Source organism: Salvelinus namaycush, chromosome 5, assembly GCF_016432855.1.
Source record: "Salvelinus namaycush isolate Seneca chromosome 5, SaNama_1.0, whole genome shotgun sequence".
NCBI classification, from domain to species: domain Eukaryota; kingdom Metazoa; phylum Chordata; class Actinopteri; order Salmoniformes; family Salmonidae; genus Salvelinus; species Salvelinus namaycush.
In genome coordinates, this window is record NC_052311.1 from 39,746,551 (window position 1) to 39,772,352 (window position 25,802).

At 44.4% G+C, this 25,802-nt stretch overlaps 1 protein-coding gene across 4 annotated transcripts in view; it reads right to left on the reverse strand.

Annotated features, from left to right (window-relative positions):
* The window catches only part of LOC120048263 (ubiquitin carboxyl-terminal hydrolase 45-like), a 45,836-nt gene that overhangs the window by 14,756 nt on the left and 5,278 nt on the right, over positions 1 to 25,802 (reverse strand). For all 4 annotated transcript variants that reach the window (XR_005476996.1, XR_005476997.1, XM_038994107.1 and 1 more), the window contains exons 6-8: positions 6,313 to 6,464; positions 4,686 to 4,781; positions 4,251 to 4,381 (exon numbers count right to left, since the gene is read on the reverse strand). Coding sequence is in view for 2 of the 4 variants with exons in the window: in XM_038994107.1 (XP_038850035.1) it covers positions 4,251 to 4,381; positions 4,686 to 4,781; positions 6,313 to 6,464 (379 nt within the window). In the remaining 2 variants the exon portion in view is untranslated. The remainder of the gene's footprint in view (positions 1 to 4,250; positions 4,382 to 4,685; positions 4,782 to 6,312; positions 6,465 to 25,802) is intronic.

Consider the following 25,802-nt stretch of genomic DNA (forward strand, 5'->3'; position numbering starts at 1 on the left):
AGAGGGGCGCACACACACACACACACACACACACAAACACACTTTCAATACAACATATAAATCATATACATTGAGTCGCTTTCACATTGACACACATATTTACATAATAAAAGCCACTTACTGTATCTATCCAGCATAAGCATGTAAAAACACTCATCTATCATGCATGTAAAAAACAACATCTATAACATAAAAATCAACACTTATCTGACTTACAGAACACCCTGCCTCATATGTAATCACATTCACAGGGTCACAGTGCCACATGCAATCAACTATGAAAGACATTCCTTCTAATAAGTCTAGGCCTATTTCTTAACAACGTCTCGCTCTTCTGCCATACCCACATTATCGAATGCAGCTTTTTTCCCCCACCTTCCTACATTTATGAGTGTATTGAATCTTTTCAAATCAAATCACATTTTATTGGTCACATACACATGGTTAGCAGATGTTAATGCGAGTGTAGCGAAATGCTTGTGCTTCTAGTTCCAACAGTGCAGTAATATCTAACAAGTAATCTAATCATTCCCAACAACTACCTAATACACACAAATCTAACAAGTAATCTAACAATTCCCCAACAACTACACACAAATCTAAAGGGGTGAATGAGAATATGTACATATAAGTATATGGATGAGCGATGGCCGAGCGGCATAGGCAAGGTGCAGTAGATGGTATAAGATACCATCATTGGTAAAAGTGTTCCTGTATAAGCATAGGCAAGATTCTCTAGATGAAACTTTAATGACTGCCCAAAGTCATATGACATTTTTTTTTTTTTTTTATCAGAATAAATTGGAGAGCTTTTTCCCTCTCGTGCGCCATACACACATCCCCCACCACAGCAGCATAGGCCTAGTGGTGGGTCTGGGTACAAGCCGAGTCTCTCACTGGCACCAGAAACAGTGTGTGTGGTGTTGACCCTCCAAACCACTGGGACTGGCGCTGGTCCGAGCCTGACTCGTCCAGCTGGCACAGGGGGCCTGGCGTTGGGTATAGTGGGGCAACCAGAAGAGCAGGCCAGACAGGGAGTGACTCAGCTGGTCAAGGGTGAACACAACAACACACTAGGCTCACACTATACATGTGATATGAGTAATGTAAGTTATGTAAACAATATTAAAGTGGCATTACTTAAAGTGGCATTGTTTAAAGTGACTAGTGATCCATTTCTTAGTGTCCAGTGATTGGGTCTCAATGTAGGCAGCAGCCTCTCTGAGTTAGCGATTGCTGTTTAGCAGTCTGATGGCCTTGAGATGGAAGCTGTTTCTCAATCGCTCGGTCTCAGCTTTGATGCACATGTAGACTATTCCTCACAAGGACAGACAAAAAGCGTGATACGTAACATCAGAAATACAATGAATGCCTTGCATAGGCAGCTGGAGGTCTGTGGACATGATTTATATCAGGCATTGTGAGACCAGCTGAATGTGACCTTCCTTGCGAGAACGCCTGCTCTTCAACGCTTCAGCGGCAGGAGATCTGCCATGCATGTTCAGACCTGTGTGGCCATGTGCCTTTGTGTGGCTGCCTGCTCATTGTTGAACCCTACTATTTTCCTACTGCGTTGGACTTACACACAGGTTGGTAAAAAAAAAATAGCCTACAAGTCATGAAAGAAGGTCAGTTAGTGTGTACGCGCGTTCGCAGAGTGCATTTGTGCAAGTGTGTGCGTGTATTATTTCATAACTGAACGCTAGTGTAAGGAAAAAGGGAGGTAAAAGTGTTCCTGTGTAAGCATAGGCAAGATTCTCTAGATGAAACTTTAATGACTGCCCAAAGTCATATGACATTTTTTATTTTATTTTTTTAATCAGAATAAATTGGAGAGCTTTTTCCCTCTCGTGCGCCATACACACATCCCCCACCACAGCAGCATAGGCCTAGTGGTGGGTCTGGGTACAAGCCGAGTCTCTCACTGGCACCAGAAACAGTGTGTGTGGTGTTGACCCTCCAAACCACTGGGACTGGCGCTGGTCCGAGCCTGACTCGTCCAGCTGGCACAGGGGGCCTGGCGTTGGGTATAGTGGGGCAACCAGAAGAGCAGGCCAGACAGGGAGTGACTCAGCTGGTCAAGGGTGAACACAACAACACACTAGGCTCAATCTGTCTTAAATACCAAAGAAAAAAACACACACACACACACTGTGGGGTCCTACACAAGTAGCCAGTTTAACCAACCAGTGTGTTGTAAAGCACTAGGGTGCACATTCTCAGGTCAGGGCCGGCAACACGCCACTGAGCTAGGAGACCTCGGGTAATAAAGACGAGGATTGGACATGCACACAGCCTAGTGTGTATATGGCTTTAGACATCCCGAAGGTCAACACGCGGCAGGAGAAATATCATTATCAGCATCAGGAGAATGTTCCTGTATAGAGGAGCTACTCTTGACCCTTGCCCCACTGACATGCAGTTACAGACAGAATGAGGAGAGAGATGTAGAGCTTGTTTGCGAAGGACGGGAGAACGATGGCAAATCATATGTGTGCGTAAAAACATGGGATGAGGTGTGTAGCACGTGCACTTGTATGTGTCGAGTGAATGTGTGCATGGAAGAAGGGTTTGAATACAGGCATGGGTCTGTGTAATGCGCAAGTGAGCGTGAGGAAGGGCATGAAATGAGGTCTACTGGGTGAATGTATGTTGTGTACGTGCATGCTGTGCCTATGTGTATGCCCGGCTGAGTGCATACGCAATGCAGGGTGAGGTGGTACCAGGTGAGGGGTGGCATTGCACACACACACACACACACACACACACACACACACACACACACACACACACACACACACACACACACACACACACACACACACACACACACACACACACACACACACACACACACACACACACACACACACACACACACACACACACACGGTCCCGTGTGGCTCAGTTGGTAGAGCATGGCGCTTGCAACGCCAGGGTTGTGGGTTCAATTCCCACGGGGGGACCAGGGTTCAATTCCCACAGGGGGACCAGGATGAATATGTATGAACTTTCCAATTTGTAAGTCGCTCTGGATAAGAGCGTCTGCTAAATGACTTAAAATGTAAAAATGTTTTAAAAAAAACATACACCTGGGCAGATAAAAGCCCGGGTACCGGGACACACCAGAGGCACCCAGGCGGCCAACCGTCTCCGCGCTCCAGCCACCCGAACGTTCCCCATCCCACCCAGACACGGCCAACTGTACAGAGCCTGGTCCTACCTAACCCAACAGGCCCCACACACTACAGCCAGCCTGGGCCAAACCAGCCGTTCACCATGTTCCAACAACAAGAGCCAACCAACCATTCACCACACGTTCAAAGAGAGACCTAACCAGCCGTTCAGCATGTTCAAAGGTGACCGTGTTCATAAGCGTTCACCATGAAACTGGGAGGGCTGGCCGGGCCAGCCACTCAGCCGGTTTACTATCCTCAAGTTCAAACACGAACACAGGTGGTGCGGCGTGTTAAAGAGAACAAGGACATGCCATGCTGTTTTGATTGCAGCTGGAAGCAGATCGCATCAGAGCCATTTTGTGCAGTGAGGTCTACGGTTCGTTCTGTGTGGAGTGCGTTGGTGTTAATGGTTTAGTGTTGAGCAGCGTTAGGGAGCAGGGTGGACTGAAGACTGGATGGACCCGGTGATGGTAGGGTCCAGCAGGTTGAGACAACCTCTTCTCTGAAGTGGTCGCCATGGCAGCTTGACAACAGGGCAGGTAAGAGCTGTGGCCTCTGCCTGTACTGTTTGGTTGACTGTTGTCACGGCAATGGAGAAGTGCCAGACCAGTTGGGCCACACTAACCTCTAACCTAGGGAGCAGGGCAGCTTGTCTGCATATGAGGCTGTGTGTCTAACATTGATGCATCGCCGACGCCGCAACCACAGCACAATGTTTCTACAATGTTGCGCAGTGGTGATTCCATCAATCAAGTAAGGAATTGATGGTAATAAAAACTATTGATATCTCTTGGTGATCAAGTTTGTCATTAGTACACAATTAAAGAGAATATAACTATGAAAGCTTTAGCCAACCTTTTACAGGTCTGTAGTGCCTCCTCTGGCACTCTACAGGACAGCCCTCATATGCTCTTTTCATTCAAAATATTTTAGCATGGACCAGCACAGGAAGCAGGTTAAGTCCACACCCATGCCTATACAATAGCCAATACTGGGTTACGGCACCATCAACACTAATGCTGTAAGACGGCCAACACATAAAATAAAGATTAATGCAGAACATAGTCTTACTTCTGGCAGAGCTGGTTGAAAAGGATCTTGGGGTTGACAGGGCCCTTCCCAGACTCCTTCATGTTGTGTAGGAAGAGGAACATGGACGAGGTCAGGGGCTCTGGGCTGGGCAGAGTCACCATCAATGCCCCCTGAAGGACAACCCAAGGAAAGGAGAGAGTGAGCGAGAGAACATATGAGTGTTAGACAAGGCATGTATTTCATACAGAGTGTTGCACTACCATGGAAAGCCTGAAGGGGCTTGACTGCATTCTACAGATGACTGGAGACGTGGGGGGCTACAACATGACTCAAGGGATATTTACGATAGCCTGTTATGCTAATAATAAAAAGAACCACCCATATAGACAGTAATAAGTGACTTCCTGTGCCATGTACAGTATAAGACTATAGTGGTGGACTGGACTATACCAAGCACATGAGTGTGGAACGTACCACATTTGACTCGGCAGGGGGGCAGATCTTCAGCTTGTGTCCCTTCTCCTTCACATCCTGTATCAGGTCGTTCAGCATGTGAGTCTGGGACAGATTCTGATGGACAGAAATCAGCCATTATTAACCCATTACCGTTAATTTAGTCATCATCGTTTTTCACCTGCATGGACAGGACAGAATCATTTCTTATCAGTTAGAAGAATCATGAATTAACATCTTCCTGCACTTCTTCCTTTTTATTTCATCATCCCTTCACAAAAAATAATAAAAAACATTAAAATATTACAAATGCAAAAAAAATGATTGGTAAAACTGGAAAGTCTACAATTGAAAACATCTCGATTAATTCTGAGAAACTGGCGGGTGTTAGCCTAAATATCATTACGCTAAAAAAGCCCTTTCCAAAGAAACGATGAGCTGTGACTGAAACACAGAAGGGATTGCCCAGAGCCACCATTGTCCCATCATATTACTGCATCATCTCTTTCTTCCCTTTCAAACGACAGTTGTTTTGTCACATCCTGGCAATGAAGACAGTTGCTATGGAAAAGACACAATGGCTTCAGCAGTGTGAGCTTTTTCTCTGACAATTATGTTGTTTCACCAGCAAAATTGTAATTTTGAAGGAGCCAATGAGAATAGAAAGAGAGAGAAAAAAACATGTAAAGGAAGAATGTTCGGTCTGGTTTCAATCACGAGAGAGCTCCAGGTGATTAACAAAATGGCGGAAAACGGGAAGGGAATGTAAGTTTCAATTCCCCAAGACCAGACAGACAACACACACTGGAACATAGAGAACGTGTTCCATACCAGTCCTATTCTCCTGTGGATAGAAGTCACACATACGCATATAGAATACCTGTGTACTATATATGCATAACTTCTTCTTGCCTATACTGCTGTATTGTAAAGACATTTATACAAGCCTTTCATGTGTTGTTGATTTTAAGAACAAATTCTTATTTACAATGACGGCCTACACCGGCCAAACCCGGAAGACGCTGGGCCAATTGTGCGCCGCCCTATGGGACTCCCAATCACAGCCGGTTGTGATACAGCCTGGATTCGAACCAGGGTGTCTGTAGTGACGCCTCAAGCACTGAAATGCTGCACCACTCGGGAGCCCCAGGCTGGTATGTTATGGTATTTTACTGTAGGGAGGAGCAGCACTTGACATGCCAGTTTGACCAGCCGCCATGTTTACAGTACACTGTTCCCTAGACCAGGGTTGTTGAGGGAGAGAAAATGTTGCAGGTTTAAAGCTTATTTCCAGCAATTCTACACATTTTGTCATGAGGTGCAGAGAACATTTTGCAGGTTTAAAGCTAATTTTCTTGCAATTCTATACATTTTGCCATGTCTAATGTTTATTCATGTGATATTTGAGTGACTCAAACATTACAAAAATATCTACGGGCTAACAAACCGAGCAACAAAAATGTTAGCTGACATGGGCTAGTTGATCTGGACATTACTGACAAGTTATAAATAGTACTCTAAGGTATGCAATGACCTTAATTACACCAGTGGTAAAGACTCTTCGACATGACCTTATCCCGACGGTTGCATTTCATAAGCAGCCTCATCAATGTTTACGGTATACAAACCAATCTCATAATGACCGCACCTGCATAACTGCGTTAAAGAAGCAGGTGTTTCCTAGGTTGTTGATGCCTTTGACAGGGACCAGTGTGCTGTTGTAGACCGGACTCTTCCCTCTGGACTGGTCTGCATAGTCGCTGGGCTCCTCTCTAAGCTTGATCATTTTCGATGTTGTTCCTGCAAGGCACAAAAAGGAAAAGTTGTTTTACTCCTATATACAAAGGTTTTTGACATTTTCAACTGTAGATTAGAGTTGGACGCGAGCACTCGATTCATGGTTTTGTATTCGATTGCTAATGAGTACTTGACATTTTCAAATGCACGTGTTAAACAGGTGAAATGTACAGTGCATTCGGAAAGTATTCAGACCCCTTGACTTTTTCCACATTTTGTTACATTACAGCCTTATTCTAAAATGTATTAAATAGTTTCCCCCCTCATCAATCTACACACAATACCCCATAATGACAAATCAAAAACGGGGGTTTTCAGAAATGTTTGCTAATATCACATTTACATAAGTATTCAGACCCTTTACTCAGTACTTTGTTGAAGCACCTTTGGCAGCGATTACAGCCTCGAGTCTTCTTGGGTATGACGCTACAAGCTTGGCATACCTGTATTTGGGGAGTTTCTCCCATTCTCCTCTACAGATTCTCTCAAGCTATGTCAGGTTGGATGGGGAGCGTCGCTACACAGCTATTTTCAGGTCTCTCCAGAGATGTTCAAATCGAGTTAAAGGCCGGGCTCTGGCTGGGGCACTCAAGGACATTCAGAGACTTGCCCTGAAGCCACTCTTGCGTTGTCTTGGCTGTGTGTTTAGGGTCGCTGTCCAATTGGAAGGTGAACCTTCACCCCAGTCTGAGGTCCTGAGCATTCTGGAGTAGGTTTTCATCAAGGATCTCTCTGTACTTTGCTCCGTTCATCTTTCCCTCGATCCTGACAAGTCTCCCGCAGAATGATGTTGCCACCACCATGCTTCACCGTAGGGATGGTGCCAGGTTTCCTCCAGACGTGACGTTTGGCATTTAGGCCAAAGAGTTCAATCTTGGTTTTATCAGACCAGAAAATCTGGTTTCTCATGGTCCTTTAGTTGCCTTTTGGCAAACTCCAAGCGTGCTGTCATGTGCCTTTTACTGAGGAGTGGCTTCCATCTGGCCACTCTACCATAAAAGGCCTGATTGGTGGATTGCTGCAGAGATGGTTGTCCTTCTGGAAAGTTCTCCCATCTCCACAGAGGAACTCTGGAGCTCTGTCAGAGTGACCATCGGCTTCTTGGTCACCTCCCTGACCAAGGCCCTTCTCCCCCGATTGCTCAGTTTGGTGGGGAGGCCAGCTCTAGGAAGAGTCTTGGTGGTTCCAAGCTTCTTGCATTTAAGAATGATGGAGGCCACTGTGTTCTTGGGGACCTTCAATGCTGCAGACATTTTTTTGTTACCCTTCCCCAGATCTGTTCTTCGACACAAGCCTGTCTCGGAGCTCTACGGACAATTGCTTCGAACTCGTGGCTTTGTTTTTTTTGAGGGATTTTTTATTTATTTTTTTATGAATAAGGCTGTAACGTAACAAAATGTGGAAAAAGTCAAGGGGTCTGAATACTTTCCGAATGCACTGTATATGCACTGACTAATGTTTTAGCTAAGATGCGCTTACTGTTCGTTTAGTATGTCAAGTGCAGTGAAAATGTGATACGTTTTTTTCCCCCGCATGGTGTCACCTTGCAAGAGAGTTTGTCTGTATCGATGTAGCTTGGTGCAGCAAAGGCATTTTGAAACTTTACGTACGAATCAAGTTCTCCGAGGTCGCCAGAGAAAAACAACACCTAAAGTGTCTCTCAATCTCCTGTGAGACCAGAGCCTAATAGTTTGTTCAGGGAGACAGGGGTTGCATTCAACCCATTATGTGCTGGGGTAGCTTCTTAGTGGGGGCCGGTCCCGGTCCCAGCAGCACACAGACACACACACACCGGAGCAAACTGCAAACATGGTCTTCTGCAGTGGAAGTGGGTTAAAGTGCGGGAGGCCAGGGCTGCAGCTGGAAGGAGCGATGGGCCATATGGGAGAGAGCAGATGACAGCTGGAGAAGTTTCCGCTGTTTTGGGAGAGACGGCTCTCTGGTCCAGCTGTTACTCCTCCATGACCGTCCCAACTCAGCAAGGAGGGAGGCAGTCGTCAGTGCAGAGCAGGCCAGCAGGGACAAGCACTGAGGGATTATAGTTGGGGAGTAGTCAGGAGGCTGACAGCTCTGTGCACTAGTCTAACACTCAAAGCATGGCTGGCTGAGACAAACTAAGTACATCTCTCTACAAAATTCTTATCTACAAAACGAGGGGGATGGAATGCTAAGAAACACTTTAGGAAAGTCAGGAACCTTTCTCACTGAAACACAGTGCAAATCGGGCCCCTAAGAGGCGAAAGAGTGATAAGATACTTCTTCTTGACACATCTGACATCATTAAGTATACATGGTTGTCTTGATGAAATCAAACACAAAAACACACAAACACACGCAGAAGATACTTTTGGTCATGTAGTGTATGTGGATTCCTGCTCGTTAAACATCTCATTCTAAAATCATGGGCATTAATATGTAGTTGGTCGCCCCTTTGCTGATATAACAGCTTCCACTCTTCTGGGAAGGCTTTTCACTAGATGCTGCGGGGACTTGCTTCCATTCAGCCAAAAGACCATTAGTGAGTTTGGAAACTGATGTTGGGGGATTAGGCCTGGCTCGAAGTCGGTATTCCAATTCATCCCAAAGGTGTTCGATGGAGTTGAGGTCAGGGCTCTGTGCAAGTCAATCAAGTTCTTCCACACCGATCTCGACAAACCATTTCTGTACGAACCTCGCTTTATGCACGGGGACATTGTCATGCTGAAACAGCAAAGGGCCTTCCCCAAACTGTTGCCACAAAGTTGGATGCACAGAATCTACAATGTAATTTTATGCTGTAGCATAAATATTTCCCATCAATGGAACTAAGGGGCCTAGCCCGAACCATGAAAAACATCCCCAGACCATTATTCCTCCTCCACCAAACTTTACAGTTGGCACCATGCATTCAGGCAGGTAGCGTTCTCCTGGCATCCAATGGCAGCAAGCTTTACACCACTCCAGGCAACACTTCGCATTGTGTATGGTGTGTGGCTGCTCGGCCATGGAAACTCCTTTCATGAAGCTCCCAATGAACAGTTATTGTGCGGACATTGCTTTCAGAGGCAGTTTGGAACTTGGTAGTGAGTGTTGAAACAGAGGACAGACGCACTACGCTCTTCTGCATTCGGCGGTCTCGTTCTGTCAGCTTGTGAGGCCTACCGCTTCGCGGCTGAGCCATTGCTGCTCCTATATGTTTCCACTTCTCAACAACAGCACTTACAGTTGACAGCTCTAGCAGGGCAGAAATTTGCCGAATTGACTTATTGGAAAGGTGAAATCATATGACGGTGCGGCGTTGAAAGTAACTGAGCTCTTCAGGGAAGGCCGTTCTACTGCCAATGTTCATCTATGGAGATTGCATGGCTGTGCGCCTGATTTTATACACCTGTCATGCTAGGACCTAGTACAAACGTTACAGGCCATCCTTTCCTATTCTGTTGTCATTAGTGTCATTTGTGAAGGGAGAGACAAGTGCTGTTCCGTCACATTAGGCATTAATGAACAAAACAAGTGAGAGGACCCAAGGCTGTTGAGATGAGAGAAAGCACCCTTTGTGCCTGTTTGCCTTCCTGCCCCTCCCCCCTCCCCTAACTCATAACTCACACCACTTACACAATTTATCCCTTCTCTTTCATGCTCCGGGAGACAGCAAGCTGCTTAACCGTGAATTAACGCACACTTCTCATGTGTACCTTAATCAGTGTTACACGACTACCAGAGAGGGGAAAAGGTGGGTGGCCATGCCTTTGTCAGTCTCTCTCTGTTGATTTGAAATTTTCTAAAAATGGGGAAGACATGAGAAATGTGATCATCTTAGGTCCTCAATGTCAGTATGTGACATTATCTTTATGACTATAATTATATGACATTGTTATTATTTGGGTGACAGGATACGGGGCTACCTGCAGTACCTACCTATTTCATCATATAAATGGTATTAAATGGAGATTGCCATAGCTGCATGTACCATAAGTAAACCAAACCAGCATGTGCTTGGTTAGAGGAGGTTAAGCTACCTTGAGGACTCAGGATCATGTATTCTGGTATCTGTCAACAGCACTTCCAGACAGACGGCTCAGTTAGCAGTGGACCCCTTGCTGCTGCCCTGATCCCCAAGCCAATGAGGCCAGTCCGCTTCTGGCTCTGACCCAGCATGACAAGGCCAAGGTGAGAGAGACATGGACAAAATTATCCTTAACCCAAAGTTTTCATTGTGAAAACAACCGACCCTCCTGCCCACCCTTTCTCTCCTCAAAAAACAAAAATAGGCCTTGCACATGCTCCCTGATGAAATGCTCCCTGCGATTCTCATGATTCTATATGTATTGCGATTCGATACTGTGATTTTATTGCGATTTGATGTTCCAAACATATTGCTCACTATACAGAATATGTCTGCTGCAGAGGGACAAGAGAGACCATGAGAAAATTAGTTTTGATCAGTCAAGGAAATAAGTACTGAAAACATGTTGGCTCACTTTAAAAAGATGGAGACCAAGCTATAGGATGAAACATGTTGGCGCAGGTACAGCCGACTAGCGCTAGCTACCGCTACCAAGTATAAATGTATTTTACAAATGTATACTTAGTCAAATATCAATATAATATCATGATTCCCCCCCCATCACTACAATTGAGTATGACCCAGTTTGTAAACCCATAACAGAGATCAGGACAAGTGTGTAACTATGGCAGGCTGAGGATGTGAACGGTCTCCCAGAATCAGTTAGTGATCCAGCTAAAACATCGACTGAGAATGTCAATCATCAAATATTGATGATAATTACTCGGATTTATGGCAGATGGATGTTCTTTGCCTGGCACTGTGATGGTCTCTGTGACCAAGCGGGGCAGGGTTCCGCCTTGGGACCATTGAATAGAGTGTTGGTCCAACCCAGTCCAGCCAAAAGCATCTGTCCCTCCAACCGCCACACTGGAAACATCTGGAGGTCTGTCTGTCTGGAACTAAACAGACATCAGGGAGGGGCCCATATGGCCACACTACACAACACATTGCAAACAAGTGTGGACAGTGTAGTTCCTGGTAGAATGAGAGAACAAGTTAGAGAAATACGATACGTTTTTTTCTGGAATCTGTAAGCGATGGGGAATATGTGACGAGATGGGTATGTAGCTTTGTGAGAATGTACCTGTTTATACAAGTGTGTGTGTGTGTGTGTGTGTGTGTGTGTGAGAGAGAGTATTCCGACCGGCTCCTTGGCTAAAGAGAGAGGGGAAAACTGGACGGAATAGGAATGCCAATGGACACATTCTTCATCTGGGACCGCCACTGAAGGTAAACAATGTTCAGGGAGCCATCTGCCAGGGACCCGGGAAGGGGGTGCAACGAGCACAAGCATATGGAAAAGCATATTTTTCCTCCCCCTGCAGCAGTCGGGGAAGGCAAAATGTCAGCATGCGCTGCGTCCACGCTTGACTGTGCCGCGCTCGGCACCACCACCTGGCCCTCCTTGCTCAGCCACCGAATATGGGCAGCAGTGACACTGTGGAGCTTGTCCCCAGGGCAGACTAAACGATCACGATCCCTGTCTGCCCCCCTCCTGCTGACTCTCTCGACTCCCAGCTCTTTTTCACACAAGTGAGAGAAAAAAAATTGGCTATTGTTTGCTTTCTTTATGAATTTTTTATTTTATTTTTAATATCTACAAAAAACTTGAAAGGAATTGGACCAGAAAGCAGGCAAGCCTGAATGTTGCATTCATATTGAGGTTTAATTTATATCGGAATTTGTGGACACAAGCTACTATCGCAAAAATTCAATAGCGCAAGTCCATCATTTAATGCACGGAATACATGAAACTACAGTTGGACACACCGTGCGCTGTGCTGTCACTAGATGCCAAAAAGGATTTTGACAGGCTCAAATGGCAGTATTGTTGGCGGATTTAAGGAAATTTGGTTTGGGAAAGCATTTTATGGATATGGTTCGTACGCTAAACTTTTTGCCATGATGTCTACAAATGACATACAATAAAGTCCATTTCCTATTTTTCGTGGATGTAGACAAGGCGACAGCTTATCCCCGACATTCATTCTCTCTCTAGAGCCGCATTTGAGGCAGAATGCAATTGCTTCTCCTATACCGATTAAATCATCATCTCATAGCTCTATACACGTATGATATCCTCTTAGATATGATAGATATTGAGAATTCAATCTCATCTTTATTATCCACATTTGAAGACTACAAATTGATGTCAGGATATAAATCAGCATTAAATGTTGATCAATGAAACAGCCAAGAAAGTGTCACTTCACTCAACAAATCCTGTTAAAACCCAGTCCACTTATTTGGGCATTAAAGCTGCAATATGTAACTTTTTATGGCGACCCGGCCAAATTCACATAGAAATGTGTGTTATAGATCTGTTCTATGTGCGCTATTTCTATGCTTCCCGTTCTTAAGTTTTGTTTTTGCGTCTTTTACTTTCGGTTTTGTACACCACATCCAAACAGATGAAAATACAATATTTATGGTTATTGGAATATATATTTCACAGTGGTTTAGATGGTACAATAATCCTCTACACTATACTTGCTTGTTTTGTCACATAAACTGAAACCTCTTTTGTAAATGTTCAGTTTCAGTTACTACAACGACCGAAGGGAAATGTGGGAATTGCATAACCAAATGTTTATATTTACCACCAGTTTTTCCAGTTACGCCTACTTAGATCATGGTTCGATCAGTCTACATCAGTCTCTCGGAGAACTATTGAGGAGGAACTCGTTTTTCCTATTAGATTACAAGATGTGTTATTTTCTGGTATAACTATTAAGAAATGCATGTTATATTATGGTCCCATTATCTCCAATACAAAATATAATTTCAGGAGAGTTGAGAAGTGAATAGGTGGTAACTGGAAGATGCATCTCCATACCCCTCTGTGGCATAACCAGGCTGTTACTTCAGGTACTAAAGCATTTGAGTCAAGTCTGGTCTGCAAAAGGGGTTGATAATCTAGGGGAAATACATGTATTGAACTCAAATCAAATATTATTAGTCACATGCGCCGAATACAACAGGTGTAGACCTTACAGTGAAATCCTTACTTACGAGCCCCTAACAACAATGCAGTTTAAAAAATACGGATAAGAATAAGAAATAAAAGTAAGAAGTAATTAAAGAGCAGCAGTAAAATAACAATAGCGAGACTATACACGTGGGGGTACCGGTACAGTATCAATGTACGGGGGCACTGGTTAGTTGAAGTAATATGTACATGTAGGTAGAGTTAATTAAAGTGACTAAATGCATAGATGACAACAGAGTGGCAGTGGTGTGGAGAGGGGAGAGGGGCAATGCAAATAGTCTGGGTAGCCATTTGATTAGCTGTTCAGGAGTCTTATGGCTTTGGGTTAGAAGTTGTTTAGAAGCCTCTTGGACCTAGACTTGGTGCTCCGGTACTGCTTGCCATGCGGTAGCAGAGAGAACAGTCTATGACTAGGGTGGCTGGAGTCTGGCAATTTTTAGGGCCTTCCTCTGACACCGCCTGGTATAGAGGTCCTGGATGGCAGGAAGCTTGGCCCCAGTGATGTACTGGGCCGTTCGCACTACCCTCTTTAGTGCCTTATGGTCAGATGCCGAGCAGTTGCCATACTAGGCGGTGATGCAACCGGTCAGGATGCTCTCGATGGTGCAGCTGTAGAACCTTTTGAGGATCTGAGGACCCATGCCAAATCTTTTCTGTCTCCTGAGGGGGAATAGGTTCTGTCGTGCCCTCTTCACGACTGTCTTGGTGTGCTTGGACCATGTTAGTTTGTTGGTGATGTGGACACCAAGGATCTTGAAGCTCTCAACCTGCTCCACTACAGCCCCGTCGATGAGAATGGGGGCGTGCTCAATCCACTTTTTCCTGTAGTCCACAATCATCTCCTTTATCTTAATCACGTTGAGGGAGAGGTTGTTGTCCTTGCACCACATGGCCAGGTCTCTGACCTCCTCCCTATATGCGGTCTCGTCGTTGTCGGTGATCAGTTCTACCACTGTTGTGTCATTGGCAAACTTATTGATGGTGTTGGAGTCATGCCTGGCTGTGCAGTCATCAGAGCACAGGAGGGGCCCCTGTGTTGAGGATCAGCGTGGCAGATGTGTTGTTACCTTCCCTTGCCACCTGGGGGCAGCCCATCAGGAAGTCCAGGATCCAGTTGCAGAGGGAGGTGTTTAGTCCCAGGGTCCTTAGCTTATTGATGAGCTTTGAGGGCACTATGGTGTTGAACGCTAAACTGTAGTCTATGAATAGCATTCTCACAAAGGTGTTCCTTTTGTCCAGGTGGGAAAGGGCAGTATGGAGTGCAATAGAGATTGCATCATCTGTTGGGGCGGTATGCAAATTGGAGTGTGTCTACGGTTTCTGGGATAATGTTGTTGATGTGAGCCATGATCAGACTTTCAAAGCCCTTCATGGCTACAGACGTGAGTGCTACGGGTCAGTAGTCATTTAGGCAGGTTACTTTGGTGTTCATGGGCACAGGCACTATGGTGGTCTGCTTAAAACATGTTGGTATTACAGACGTTGAAAATATCAGTGAAGACACTTGCCAGTTGGTCACAGTACACGTCCTGGTAATCCGTCTGGACCTGCGACCTTGTGAATCTTGACCTGTTTAAAGGTCTTACATCGGCTGCGGAGAGCGTGATCCCACAGTCTTCCGGAACAGCTGGTCTCATGCATGTTTCAGTGCCATTTGCCTCGAAGTGAGCATAGAAGTAGTTTAGTTCGTCTGGTTCGCTCGTGTCACTGGGCAGCTCTTGGCTGTGCTTCCCTTTGTAGTCTGTAATGGTTTGCAAGCCCTGCCACATCCGACCAGCGTAGTACGAATCGATCTTAGTCCTGTATTGACGCTTTGCCTGTTTGATGGTTCATCGGAGGGTATAGCGGGATTTCTTATAAGCTTCCGGGTTAGAGTCCCGCTCCTTGAAAGCGGCAGCTCTAGCCTTTAGCTCAGTGCGGATGTTGCTTGTAATCCATGGCTTATGTACGTACGGTCACTGTGGGGACGACGTCGTCGATCCACTTATTGATGAAGCCAATGACTGATGTGGTGTACTCCTCAATGCCATCGGAGGAATCCCGGGACATATTCCAGTCTGTGCTAGCAAAACAGTCATGTAGCTTAGCATCTGCTTCATGGGGTATGCGTTTGGGAAGGCATCCTGTGATTGGACGGGAATGTAAAAATTCATTCTGATGTGTCAGTTAATTACTCTTATCTTCAATTACTAAAGCGGAAAGATCTTTCAATTGTTAAAGCGTGGGTTTAAGGATATGACTACTGATGTGGCTATTGATTGGGAGAATGTCTAGGAGAATATATTTCACTCAAAGAACCCAAACGATCAGTTTATACATTTGAAGCTCATTGGTCATACTTGACAACACTTGTAAGATTTCATGCAAAACAGACTCCAAGCCCAAACTGTGACCTATGTTCCCGCAATACACTTGGCACATATAAACATATGATATGGGATTGTCCTGATGAGTTCTGGAGGACAGTATTCTCTCTGACACGATTGATAAAACTGTACCCCTTGAACAAATTCCTCTGTTAATGACAGATAAGGTATGCAGCTGAATAACAAACAGTGCAAGATTTGGCTGACTGCTGCCAAAAAACTTGTTCAGCACTGGTTGCCACCACATGACCTTCATATAAGGAAATGGTTGGCTTGTTTTCAGGACGTGTTATGTTGGAGTCACATTTTTTATAGTATGCGTTGCTAGGGATTAGGGTGGCGGGGTTAAAAATGAGGAAAATGCAAAAAAAAAAAAACATTTTTGTATTGCCTTTGTAATCTAATAAAAACAATTGTTCACAAAATAAATTGCAAATCTGTCAAGACGATAGAGGTTATTCATATGATCAAATATACCGCCATTCCACCACAAACAATTTTGAACTATAAATTGAATTTACAAGACTCACTGGATTGATGCGCTGTATGAAACATATTCGGGATGTTGACATAGAATAATCACTACAGTAGCTATTAGTCTAGAGCAGAGTATTGTAACTATGGTTGAAAACTTGAATACACCAGCCACAGCATAGGGCTAGGCTAAAGAAAAATTGAATTCCAAAACCTAACTTATCAACAGACAAGATAAATGACCTCTCATTTGACATACTTCCTCAAAAGCCTATGAAGCAGTGTCCTCACATTAAAACACTGAAGCAGATACTTGTAAGAGGCATGTTTGATTAATTTCACCATTTAGAATGGGACCGTAGTGGAGAGCCAAGGACTGCTCTCGTCATACAGCAGTAAACAGGCAGTCAAGGGGAAGGCTGGGCAACACCAAATGTCTTATTAATTTGTACATTTGTTGTGACTGCAGGGCATGAAAAGCCTGCTTTCTTGCCATCTGAGGCCAAAAGAGCCCACTGCTATGTTAAACCTACACATGCAAAACACACACACACACACTTTCCAAGCTGTTGCTGGCCACATAGCTTGCCTACATTAGTGTGCAGTGGTGGGAAAAACTACAGAAGCACCCTTGATTAGCTTCATAAAAGGGACCACCAGGGTAAAAGCTTTTTTCTTATGGACATTACCCAGACTGACTGTAGACCAACACCACATCACATGTAGAACAGGAACCCTGGATTTAAACAAGGGTCTTATGGGTTGACCAGGGGCCCCCCAAAAACAGAAAATCTAGTCAACTGTAACGCTACAGAGTTAGAGGGTTATCCAATATGTCACATGGTAAGAGTTGAGTTGTATCCTTTCAGAGATGCCATGTATATGGGCACATAGAATAAATAGATTGTTTTCTCATGGCTGAAGGTCCTAGATGAAAAAGGCTGAACACATAAAACCAAAATGTCAAAAAGAGAAAGAGTGTCTAGCTCCATTACATAAATGGAATGCATTGCACAATATGGTATTTATTGTCTCTTCTGGGAGGGAAATATTTCTATAGTACAAATTGTGTTTATTTGTCAAGAGAAAAAAAAACATTTGCTGTACCCGGTGAAAGCTTTCTTCTTTCTAAATACAAAAAATAACACCAGTAACTAGAAAGTTAAAGTTTTCGCTGAAACAATAGCAAATATATTTTGTATGAATGGCAAAATTGAGGTGGGAGCAGCCATATTAGAGCCCGTACGCAGTCGTTTTCACTTTATTTTTAAATCATCACTGTGTTTTTCATTAAAATAACTCAAAATATATATTTGTATTATTTATTTCCCTGAGCCTCCTTTTGCCATTTAAATGCTCAGTGCACAGGCGCACAACCGTATATGGACCTTGAAACTTGGCTTGAAAGAAGATCCAACAATTGGCAGCAGAGCAAGAACCTGGTCACCTGGACTGAAGTGACGAGGCTCAGTTCGCCGATAAAAATATGCCTTTCATCCTCTCCTGTGAAGATATTAGCTTCTCTTTATCCATTTCACCAGCGGCGTACAGGCGTCGCCGGAAATCACACACATAAGATAACAGGGACTGAGGTGGCTCGGGAGACTTCCAGTCATCCTGGAAAACAGATAGAAGTCCACGCACCCCATGTCCAAACACAAGGTCATTTGGACTGAACCCCGTGCTCTCCTGTGAAACCTCCCTAGCAGCTAACAGTAACCAAGGCAACCCCTCCTCCCAGTCCATCTCAGTACAATAAGCTCTCAAAGACTTAAGTGTTTGATGGAAATGTTCCAGCGCTCCTTGACTTTGCGCGTGACAGGCGCTAGACAAATTGTGTTTAATATGGAGCTGTTGGAGAACCTGACCAAACAGATTAGAGGTGAAATTAGATCCTTGATCACTCTGAATGACCTTAGGGATTCTAAACAGTAAGAGAAACTGAGTCAAAGCTTTTAGCACAGACTTAGTCGTGATAGACCGGAGAGGATAGGCAGCAGGAAACCTAGTGGTCTGACATCACAGTGAACAGGTAACTACTACCCTTTAAAGAACGAGGCAGAGGACCAACACAGTCAATAATCAGATACTCAAAAGGTTGGCTGAGTACAGGAATAGGACACAGTGGTACCGGCTTAATAGCTTGATTAGGTTTAACAGTTAATTGACAGGTGTGACAAGTTTTGATGAACTTATAAACATACCTCTTTAACCTAGGCCCCAAAAAATGTCTTAATATGCGATTGTAGGTTTTCCTCACACCCATATGTCCAGCAACGTCATTGTGGGAAGTTGTCAAAACCAACTCACGAAACTTAATTGGTACAACAACCTGACTAATCGCCTCCCCCAGAAGACAACTACCATGAGACACCCACTTTCTCATCAGGACATCCTCTTGCAGAAAATAGCCAATCTCCCAACTGTTCCACAGGCACAATTTGGTCACGCGACTCTTCTAATGTGTGGTCAGCCCGTTGCGCCTTGAATAGATCGGAGCCGGGTACAGATAACGGGATAACAGGGACAGTAGTGACAAATTTCTTTGTGGTATTCTCCTTAGCCGGAGCAACAACCAGGTCGCCACGGCTCATAGAACGTGTCACTGCACACGCAGAGAACACCTCTGGGAAACTCTGCGCACTCTCATCAGGAATCCCTACAAATGACGGCTTAGCGGAAACCACTAGAGATGGAAAAACGACAGGCCATACACGCTCACCAGCCAAGTTATTCCCAAGGATAACGTTGATACCCTCAATAGGCAATGAAGGACGCACCCCCCACAACAACCTCACCTGTCACCAGTCCACAATCCAACATCAGTTTATGCAATGGGACTGACAGTGTGTTCAAAACTATTCCCCTAATTAGAACACTATTCCCCGAGTCAGTCTCAGCAGAGAAGGGTAACAGACTCCAACACAAACGATTTAGAGGCACCTGTGTCTCTCAGGATCTTCACTGGCATTAGGGTCTTACTTCCTAACAGACACAAAACCCTCCGTAATGAAAGGTAAATAGTCTGGGTCAATATGGACTTTCACATCACCTTGAGCACGAGACAATGTGTCAGGAGTGAACTGATGTGGAACAGGCGCAGCCAACGCCGTAGGCTTAGATTTAACGTAAGCACACGTACTGAATTTACCCCCTGAGAACCGGACATTCGTTTTCCCGATGACCTGAACCTTGACAGTAGTGACACACTTGACCAAAGTCAGCTTTACCACGGGAGTCAGGCTCAACCCTAGTTGAATGGAACTCTGCCCGTGAACCAAAGTATCTCGGTGAACGAGGCCCAAATTTCTCCAAACGCCCCCACTCACTCCAAATACGGGGCTCTGCAAAGACACTTTTGTGAATCAAAACATACTCGTCCGCCAAAACCGCAGCTTCAGCGGTAGTCTTTACTTTTCGTTCGTTAATGTACGTGGCTATATGATCAGGGATTGTGTCCTTAAATTGCTCTAGCATAATCAGATCACACAGCCCTTGGAAAGTCATAACTGCAGAGGCGGAACACCAGCGATTAAACTGTGAAGATAACTCTCGCGCAAACTCAACATGAGTCTGTTTATTATCCCTTTTTAAAGTTCGAAATCGTTGGCGGTAAGCCTCAGGGACCAATTCATAAATCTGTAACACAGCCATTTTAACCTTATCATAACTGACACCGTCGGCTACACTAAGAGCTGAATATGCTTCCTGCGCTTTACCAATCAACACACTGCAACATTAAAGTGCAGTCAGAATCAGGCCAACTCCTAGCGTCAGCAACACGCTCAAACAACAAAAAGAATGTCTCAGGGTCCATCTCATTAAATTTAGGCAACAACCGTAAGTTCCCAACGATATGAAAATGTGTCCCGGGCACGACCAAAAGAGGAACGACCCCTAGGTAAATCTGGGTCTTCCCAGAGCAAACTCTCCCCTGAGAGCTTAACTTCCCTAACCAGCTCTAGTCGCTCTTGTTGCAGCTTGATTTTAGCAAGCTCCAAATCCTGTTTAAATTCCAAATCCTTTTCATATTTTTCACGGTCATGCTCTAGCTTCTCACGATCATGCTCTAGCTGTAACAGAAGCAGTTCTTTCTGCTGTTCAAAAAGAAGACTACTAGGACTAACAGATGGAGTGGCCATTGTAACGTTACGGGGAGACGGCGAGTCCTCGGCAGAGGCTACCCCAGTGGTAACTTCAAGAATAACACTCTCCATCAGATTGGCCTTCAATATTAACCTAATAGACCAGACCACAAGAGAAGTGACAATCACACTGGGCACAACAGAAGAGAGATGAGATATATATATGGAGCTTCCCCAAAACCTACAGTAACTCAACCCTAGTCTTCGTGCAGAATTGCGGTGGGTAATTACGCACTGTAGCCCGTTGGCAAGGAAATAAACCACCTAGCATGCTGGCAGATTCCCCCAAGCCACGGATGTGCCCCGAGACAACTGCTCAGTCCACAGACATCACACAAAAATAGAACAAAATAACCATGCTCAACGTATTCCAAAATGAAACACATCGCTAAGCCTAACAGGGGAAAAAGGCTATAGAGCTCTGGGTAGCAAGTATCACTACCCTATCCAAATCTCCCGCTGAGGTACACAGCCGACTATACTCACCTCAGACCGATGTCCCAACAGCGAGTAGCACAAGAGTTTCCAGGCTGGGCAGGGGCCTGGAAACTAACCAATGTACTCTCTCCAATGCAGCACACAACTATCCACCGCAGTGGCAAGTTTACCAAAAAACAAACAAAGGCAACCAATACTGGGCCTACCAAACTCAAAAACTAACAAAAGATGCAAACAAAGCACCTACAGAATTTAACATTAACTCCACGTTTTCTCCCAAACACAACACACATACTAGTAAGCCAAACAACACTAGTATTAGTCCATCATAACGCAACAAAATGCTATACGCCAAAATGTCTAGGAACCAACCATATTATCCTGGATGAGCCCCCGCTTGTCACGAACCGGCTCGAAGTTCGTAACAAAAGGGAGACAACGTGGAGACAAGGAATAACAAAATATATTTATTAAAGTGAACTCGATACAATTAACAATGGTGTGTGTAATCAGTAATGTAGGTGAGTGTTTTGCATGCATAAATGTGATAATGCGGTGTGTTGAAAGGTGCCAAAGCAAACAACCAAAAGGCCACAAAAATACCACAACAAAATCTATAAAGGTGTCTGCATGGAGAGAGAGTCTCCCCCATTAAATGGGGAAGAGGAGCATTTATCCTGGGACACACCCGAGCCCAGGTATGTCCCATTTCTCTGACGACACTCCCGGCTCCGCCCACCGACATCCTATTAAGGAAAACAAGAGCAAAGAGAAAGAATTCGGCAGACAGAGTGGGAGGGTCGTCACACTGATCGCGTCGGTATGTCGATACAAATATCAATATTTCTACATACACAGCCCTGATTGGCAGATAGGATCAACTAGACTCTAGTCTAGAGCCTACCCCGCTTACCCCTTCAAAGTACGAGGATACATTATGCAAATAAATTATGACATGGTCATTTGTCAGAATAATACTATCAGATTGTAATGTCATGCTGTGGGCCAAAAACTCCATCCCACCTAAACATGCTGAAATTCAAATACAAAAAGCTCTTACACTAGTAAAATGGCATTATCATAAGTTATTTCAACCTCATAGTGGGGAAATATCATTAAGAAAACATGAAAATCATGTTATTGACTGCACTGTCCCTTTAACAAAGTTGACATGGGTTCTCTCGTTTGGTATTGAAGAATCCCCAGTTCTATGTCATCAGCTTTAGAAATCGAGCTGTGGTTCAAAAAATTCTATTGACCATTAAATACTGAAATATTGTGGTCATAGAGACGTTATGAGATTGTATGCTGGTCTTAAAAATGTAATTAAAAGTATCAGCTCAAAAAGCACAAGCAATCTATTAAACGTATAGCCATCGGTTTCGGTATATGAGTAGGAAAGGCATGTGGAAGAAAAATATAATAGTATAATAGTAATAAGTAAAGATTCCATACAATTGTGTGTGTCCTTGCAAGTACACTAATAACAAAGAGAGGGGGAAACATTTCTCACTACCAGAAAATAATGGGCAAAACGCAGCGAGCACCAAGCTCTGATGCCTATTCAAAGGAAACATTTTAATTTCCTCCACAAAGACACCCCAGCTGTGTTAAAAGCCGAAGACTAGCTCCCTGAGGTCATGTCTCCTTTTAGTGGGACTCTGGTACTTGAGCTGAAGGCCTTGTTGGTGAGAGAGTACAGTTAATAGATTTTCTTTCTTCCCTGAGCTGTTGTTGTAAAAACTATTATGGATTTAGAAAAATTCTTGCTGGGGCTCTTTTGTGCCTGGGGTCTATGGTAAAAAGAGAATACAAAAACAGACTCTGCCTAAAAACCTGGCCTTCAAGCAGAAATGCAATTTCACCAGCTCCCCATCTGACAGCAGCAGTCCATTTTCACCACAACAATGGCTGCCTGTTTTCTCTCCCAGCCGGTGTGGAACAATCAGGTGGGAAGAAAGGTAACAGGTAATGTAAAGGTAAAGGGGAAGGGATGTTGGCGCCCAGCAGTGTTCACCCTCTGTGACCCCTCAACACTGGACCCCTGCCACCCCCACAGACTCAAAGGGACTGATCAAAAAACAAAGGATCAGGGACATCGACATGTGACTGATGCATCGTGCAGGTTTTGTCTATTCCACTGAGTGAGTAGATGGGTGACAGGAAGTTATCTAGAGAGAACACCATGTTTCATGAAAAGGAATGCCCAGATCTGCCATCACAACCAGAGTGAAAGTAATTTATGAGGGAACAAGATGGAATTTCAGTTCTGTGTAGTCCTGTACGCTTTGTCAAGGCTAGTGAGAGGAGGACTGGAGAATCTAATTGGATACTGGTATGTTCAAACCGCAGTGCCCTTGAAGCTGGGGAAATAATACTGGAGGTACAGCACCATTCTGTGATTTCTAAGACACAGGAAGAGACTTGTAAAGCCCAACACAAACAAACTCAGATACCAAAAAATATATATAATGTACCTATTCACACATTCTATACAGTTCTAATCAAATCAAAATTGATTTGTCACATACACGTGTTTAATAGATGTTATTGTGGGTAAAGCGAAATGCTTGTCAATTGAAGGAATTTGTGTGTGTGTGTGTGTGTGTGTGTGTGTGTGTGTGTGTGTGTCCAGTCATTGAGTGTGTTCATCCCTGGGAACGCGCAGCAGCTGTTTATCTCCAGCACTTTGGAGTCGTTGTTGGACCCTGGCTCCCACAAGCATGACCCACAGGCCCTTCCCAGAGGTGCTGAGACATGCAGCGTTGGACAGGGGGCACAGTGAGGTGGGAGGGATTGTGGGAGAGAGGGGGGGGGGGGGGGGGGGGGGCTCAGCTCAGTGGCCGGACCCCACACAGCTGCTCTCGTTCTTCAGGGAACCCAGCCGGGAAGCGCCGCTCAAGCGAATAATGCCACTAATGAGTGTGGCCATGCGGCACAGGCGGGGAACTGGAGCGTCACTCCCGCAACACTACAGCCTGCCTGACTGACTGTGGTGGACCAGCCTAAGCTTGGACATGAACATGGGGCAGGCGGGAGGAAGAGCAGCAGAGCTGGAGGTAGGAGGCTCAGAACAGGCAGGAGACATCCACAGGGCAGATCAGTAAGGGCAGTTGGTAGTCTTTAGGCCAGGGAACTTTATTAAACAGGGCATCACAAGGAATGTGAATCTACCATACGGGAGATGGGGGTGGGGGTCTAGGAGAATGTGGTGGACTGGGTGAGGGTGGCTCAGCTGGCTGGGATAAGGTGGAATTGGCTTGGTCTGTACAGTGTGGGATACGCATGGCTAGGCTACAAAACCACTTTTGTGAAGAGGCAGAATCAGGAAACAGTCATGGCGAGTGCAGAAAAGACAGAATACAGAAATGTCCAAGGAAATGAATCCTGTACAAGCCCCCTCACAAAATAATTTACCAAATCGCTTATTACATATCATTTCAATAGGAGAAAAAGCTGTACAATGAATCAGCTTTACAAGTTTTCAGTTGTTGCCACCTGTGTGGCCTCCAAACAGCAGCTTTTCATTTCAGTGATGTCAGCAGTTAAGCCATACTGTGGCCATGACCTACATGAATGGGGAACCCATCACAGAACATGCGGAACATGATGGTTAACAATAGGGATGTAATGACTCACCAATAAACATTTGAACCGGGGACTGATGCGTAAGATATGAGTGCATCTGTTGCAGTACAAACCGATCCAAATTAAGCATGCATTGGTCAGAAAACCCATTCAAATGTTAAGAATCGCCTTCACTAAGGATGTTTTTTACTCATATTGTTTTATTCCAAAAATAAATACAACATTTAAAAAATCTGTTGTGACTGAACTGTTGCGTCCTCTCCTTCAGTTAGTAGCCTATCGAACTTTTATGCATGTAAGTGCATACAACTGTCAGATAACAACTGTGCACACAGTGCTGTTTTAGTTGAGTGACAACCAATGTAAATTGTTAGGTCATTGTTACCAAATGCGCTGTAGACAATTGTACAGGAGTTTTACCGGAGTTGTGTAGCCTACGGGAGTGGAAGCAGCAACTCCGATCCAACTGCTGATTGGGGTTTTCAATCATTCAGATTTTATTTAGATTGTTCAGGTTCATCATAAGAAATAGTTTTGCTTTAAAGTGTCAGTGTATTTGGTCATTTTTACATGAACCGCGTAACTTCATAAAGGACAGCAATCATTTCGCATTCATTGGTCAGAGATTAAATTCCAAACGTTCTAAACCAGGGTTCCCCAACTGGCCCCCCAAATGAATTATGAATATTTTTTAAATAAAAAATAAATAAATAATAATAAATATATATATATATTTTTTTTTTATCTCGCACCCGAGATGCAAAAACTCCCAAATGCAATGTCCCAAGATGGAAGTTACCCTACCTAAATAATGAAAAGTTACATTTTAACCTAATTCATAAGGAGAGAATGCAGGAGACAGTCAACTAATAAAGCAGGCAGCGGAACATTTTGTTGTGCTGCTGAAACGTAAAGCTGCAACCGCAGTGCAATCAATAGGAGGTGAACAGCGCCTGGTGCTGATAATATAGCTAACTTGTTATGGAAGTGTTGCACGGCAACATAGAGAAAAACTACACCAGTCGAGTAATTCATTTAAACAATAATCTTCATTCTAATTTGACTTCACAAACAACAAGAGGGCTTAATTGGAGTCTATTTCTTCCGAGCCTATGCCTATGTAAAATAACAACTGGCTGAGGTAGGCTTAGACTACGACGCTTAACAGCATCTTCCACAAAAAAAAAATGATGGCCTAAACGGACAAAAATGTAGCATAAATAAAACAATAATTTAAAGAAGAAAAGGTATCGGGATAGCCTGTTCCCGTAACGACAGAACAAACAGAAAATC